Source organism: Microtus ochrogaster, chromosome 6 (assembly GCF_000317375.1).
Source record: "Microtus ochrogaster isolate Prairie Vole_2 chromosome 6, MicOch1.0, whole genome shotgun sequence".
NCBI lineage: Eukaryota > Metazoa > Chordata > Mammalia > Rodentia > Cricetidae > Microtus > Microtus ochrogaster.
Genome location: NC_022013.1, coordinates 69,388,583 through 69,393,825, shown reverse-complemented (window position 1 = coordinate 69,393,825; position 5,243 = coordinate 69,388,583). Strand labels below are relative to the sequence as shown.

Sequence of the window (5,243 nt, the reverse complement as noted above, 5' to 3'; positions counted from 1 at the left end):
TTTGGTTTTTTGAGACAGGGTTTCTCTGTGGCTTTGGAGCCTGTCCTGGAACTAGCTCTTGTAGACCAGGCTAGCCTCAAACTCACAGAGATCCGCCTGCCTCTGCCTCCCGAGAAACTTGAGGCTTATTTGTAGTCCTGGCTGGAATAGTCTGTAAAGCTGGACCTTCTCAACCAGCAACCTTGAAGCTGCTCTAGATGTAGAACTCCGAGGAAACTGCAACAGAGGCATCCTGAGAGGCTGGATCACCTGGGCCACCAATTTTTATTGGTTTCTGGTTCCTTTGCTGTGAAAATACACAAGCTTTCAAAGGTAACATACATATATACATTAACACAAGTATGTACACAACGTAATTGTTGTTGTTTTTTCTCTTTGGGGGCCCACCATCCAACTCTCAAGTAAATACTTGGACACTTATTCTTATGAATGCTTAGCCTTAAATTATCCTATCTACCTTTTGCCTTTGGGCTTTTACCTTTCTTCTATATTTCTTTCTTTCCTTCTTACTCTGTATCTGCCTATGTTGCTGGGTGACTGGCCCCTGGTATTCTCCCCTTTTCTCAAGCCTAGATTTCTCCTCCTATTTATTATCTCTGCCTGGCAACTCCACCTATCTTCTTTCCTGCCTGGCTATTGGCCATCCAGTCCTTTATTAGACCAATCAGGTGTTTTAGGCAGACAAAGTAACACAGCTTCACAGAGTTAAGCATATGCAACATAAAACAATACATCTCTGCATCATTAAACAAATATTCCAAAGCATAAACAAATGTAACATATCTCCAACTAATATTCTACAACAGCACAAGCCAGCCAAAGATGATTTCTTGTTTTATGTTTGAGCAGGTAAAATATATGTCACCTGTCTTATATTTTTTTCTAGGTTTGTTTCTTTATATCTGCAGCCAGGCTTTTCAGGAGGCCTTCCCCAATCAAACCTGAACCTCTTCCCTAAAGCAATATATTTCTGACTTCCATTTTAATGTTAAGGCATTCCTAAAGTATCTAGGCTGGTTTGATTCAACAGTTCCTTCCACAATTCAATGTCTCAGCAGCTGTTGTTCTTTGTTCATTAGCAGTCCAAAAGTTGAAAATCAACAAGACACCACATAGGTTCCAGGCTCTCTGTGTATTTTCTGTCTTTATGTGGCTTAATTTTTTTTCACATTATTTTTCTTTTTTTAAAGACTTTATCTTATTACTTATAAATTATTTTTTTCTATGAGTGTCTATATCCATTTTTTTCTTTTTAAGCCTATGCACATTTTTTAAACACACTGTAACCTACTTAGAGGTTTTTTCCATCTGAGTTTATCTTGACTAAGCACCTGCCACGTTTTTTGACCACATGAGACAAATCTTAAACTGCTGTGTCAGCTGCTGCGAAACTCAGCTGAGTGCATGGGGCTGGTGGCTGGTTCCAGCCCACAGACAGTCTCTGCTCACTGTCAAGCCTATCCAGGAGACCAGGGACACTGGGAAGTCACTTTTGACTCTGTGTTCCAAACTTTTTTTTTCCAGCTTTATCAGGCCTTATGTGGATATATGTAGCTGGACATTGGGTGCCATATGTAAGTGATTTTTCTTGTTGGGACTGCCAGTTCACAAATGCTAACATGGAGACTTATTATGAAAGCTCAGCCTTTGCCATAGCCTTGTCCCTGTAGGCTCCCCCCCCACCACTTTATTTATTTATTTGTTTATTTATTTATTATGTATACAACATTCTGTGTGTCTGCCTGCAGGCCAGAAGAGGGCATCAGATCTCATTTCAGATGGTTGTGAGCCACCATGTGGTTGGTGGGAATTGAACTCAAGACCTTTGGAAGAGCAGGCAATGCTCTTAACCACTGAGCCATCTCTCCAGCCCCCACTTTTTTTTTTAAATATTTATTTATTTATTATGTATGCAATATTCTGTCTGCATGTATGCCTGCAGGCCAGAAGAGGGCACCAAACCCCATTACAGATGGTTGTGAGCCACCATGTGGTTGCCGGGAATTGAACTCTGGACCTTTGGTAGAGCAGGCAATGCTCTTAACCTCTGAGCCATCTCTCCAGCCCAACACTACCACTTTTTTATAGGTTTTTTGAGACAGGGTTTCTTTGTGTGGTCTTGGCTGTACTAGAATTTACTCTGTAGGTCAGGCTGACCACAAACTCATAAAGTTCTGCCTGCCTCTGCCTCCCAACTGCTGGAGTTAAAGGCATACGTCACCACTGCTAGCCCCTAGCTATTATAATTTAAATTAATCCATTTCTATTTATCAACATGTTACCACATGACTCGTGGCTTTTACCTCTCCTTCTACATTTCTTGCTTTCTCTCTACATCTAGTGACAATGCCCTTTTTTCCCCCAGAGCCCTCTCTGTCTAGAAGTCTAGGCTATACCTCCTGCCTAGCTGTTGGCCATTTAGCTTTTTATTAAACCAATCACATAACACATTGTCACACTTTGTAAAGGAATATTTCACAACAGCTACCATTATGAATCATTGTAGTAGTAGTAGTAACTTACTTAACTTACATTGCCCCTCTCTGCCTTTTGCCCCTGGCCTTTTCCCATTCTCTTCTGTAAGTCCCTTACTTGGAGACTTATTCTTATGAATGCTTAGCCTTAAACTTAAATTATCCTACTCTTACTCTGGATTGCTGTGTAGCTGAATGCCTGGCCCTCCTCCTTCCCTCCACCTAGATTTCTCCTTCTATATATTCTCTCTGTCTGCCAGCCCCGCCTATCCTTTTTCTTGCCTCATTATTGGCTGTTCATATCTTTATTAGATAGATCAGGTGTTCTAGACAAGCATAATATCACAGCTTTACAGAGTTAAACAAATGCAGCATAAACAAAAGTAACACACCTTAACATAATATTCCTAGCATAGCTCACTTTTTTCTAAACAAAAATACAAAACTTTATCTTGAGCATAGTAAGGTGTATACAAAAAGAACAGTTATCAAGTAAAGATTACATTCATAATGTACTGAATTCCAATTCACTTATGTCTTTCAATTTAAAGAAAGTACTTTATAATCTATCCTGGCTTAGTAAATCCAAACTTTTATACCTAACTTATTTTCTGTAATATTTAAGAAAATCTGCAACTGTAACTATCTAGTCTTCAACCTCATCAGAGGCACCAGAAGGATATAATATTATTTACATAAACAAAAAGTGCATTGCGCATGACTTCCAAAAACTCTAGAAATGACAGAGACATCTGACTGCCTAGACAGTCACCTAAAGTTCCTTTGCATTTTTGGGGCATCCACACAATAACAAGGTCCTAGGTTCAATACCCAGCATAGCATAAACCATAAGTGATTGTAGACTCCTATAATCTCAACACTCAGGAAGTAGGGACAGGATGATCAGGTTTTTTTTGTTTTTTGTTTTTGTTTTTTTTTTTTCAGACAAGGGTTTCTTTGTAGCCTTAGAGCCTGTCCTGGAACTAGCTCTTGTAGACCAGGCTGGCCTTGAACTCACAGAGATCCACCTGCCTCTGCCTCCCAAGTGCTGGGACTAAAGGCATGCGCCACCACCGCCTGGCAGGATCAGAATTTTAAGGTTACCACCTTCAACTACATAGTGGTAGTGAGTTTGAGGCCAGCCTGAGCTGAGACCCAGTCTCAAAAACAATGAACAATCCTGTAATTTAATATTAAATATTGAACATATCCCCCCCCTTGAGGATAGGTCTCACTATGTAGTCCTGGTTGGTTTTGAACTCACAGAAATACCTACCTCTGACTTCTTTGTGCTGTGTTAAAGGCATGTACCCCTCGCTGAGCTGAAGTGTATATTTCTCACTGGTTGTCCAGTCATCATATACTTTTAGACATGAGTTACTGATAAGAAGCCAAGGCTCAGTAGTTAAAGGCTCTTCTAGAAGACTTAGGTTCAATTCCCAGCACCCATACTGAATGGTTCACAACCATCTATAACTCCAGTTCCAGGGATCTGGTGCCTTCTGACCTCTGTGGGCTCCTGCACACGTGTGCCACATATATATACACTCAGGCACACGCATACTCAGAAAAATAAAATAGATAATAAATATTTGTCAGCTGTATTAGCATATATTTTTAATTCCAGCACCTGGTGCCTGTAGTGGTTTCCAGGCCAGTTGGGGCTACAATAGTGAAACCCTGCCTAAAAGGGGGGGGATAGTAGCCAAGCCTCATGACACAGGCCTATAAGCCCAACTCTTCAGGAAGATCATTAAGGGTTTAGTACTAGTCTTGTCTATAAGGCAATCCTGGGTAACCTAGTGAGATCCTGTCTGAAAGTTAAAAGGAGGAAGGGTATAGCTCACTGGTAGAGCACTTGCCTGAGACAAGTACTGCCCTAAGTTTAACCTTCAGCACAACAGCAAAATAAAAGGTGTTCTAGGACAGGGTTCTCAACCTTCCTAACGCTGTGACCCTTTAATGCAGTTCCTCTTGTGGTGACCCCAACCATAACATTATTTTTGTTACTACTTCATAACTGTAATTTTGCTACTGTTGTGAATGATATGATAATGAAAACATCTGTGTTTTCTTGTGGTCTTAGGTGACCTCTGTGAACGAGTCTTTCAGCTCCTAACGTGGTTGTGACCCATGTGTTGAGAGCCACTATTCCAGGGGCTGTAATAGGGACTTCATGATCCCTCTCACTGGATAGTGTAGAGCTTCTTCCCTTTTCCCCACCTCTTGCCATCTTCTAGTTAATTGGAAGGAGGGTGCAGACAAGGTGTGGAGTGGAGAGGCAGAAGATATGTAGAAAGAACTAATTTTTTTGCTGTCTTTGGGGATTACCATTTGGCTCTGAACTATTTCCCACTTCTCAGATGTGGACATTTTGAAGGACAAAATAGTCTCCAATGTGACCCTGAACTTTGGGCCCCAGCACCCAGCAGCCCATGGAGTCCTGAGACTGGTGATGGAATTGAGTGGAGAGATGGTGCGGAAGTGTGACCCTCACATCGGACTCCTGCACCGGGGCACTGAAAAGCTCATTGAGTACAAGACCTATCTGCAGGTGTGGAGGTGAACAGGGCTCTCTCTGTTGATGGGGTCTGAGCTGTAGCTTGAGACCTGATGGTTTTGCTGCCCCCAAGCTTCAGGGCAGGAGGGTGGCAAGGGTTAGTGTGTTGTGGAATATTATTTTAAGAGGTGTTACGTTCCTTTATGATGTGGAATATTTGTTTAGTGATGTTATTTAAGGTACTGCATTCTTTTTTTTTTTTTTTTTTT

General features: G+C 41.3%; 1 protein-coding gene across 1 annotated transcript in view; it reads left to right on the top strand.

Moving 5' to 3' along the window:
* The window catches only part of Ndufs2 (NADH:ubiquinone oxidoreductase core subunit S2), a 22,998-nt gene that overhangs the window by 10,996 nt on the left and 6,759 nt on the right, over nt 1-5,243 (top strand). The window contains exon 3 of the mRNA XM_005348799.3: nt 4,838-5,028. Coding sequence (XP_005348856.1) covers nt 4,838-5,028 — 191 coding nt within the window. The remainder of the gene's footprint in view (nt 1-4,837; nt 5,029-5,243) is intronic.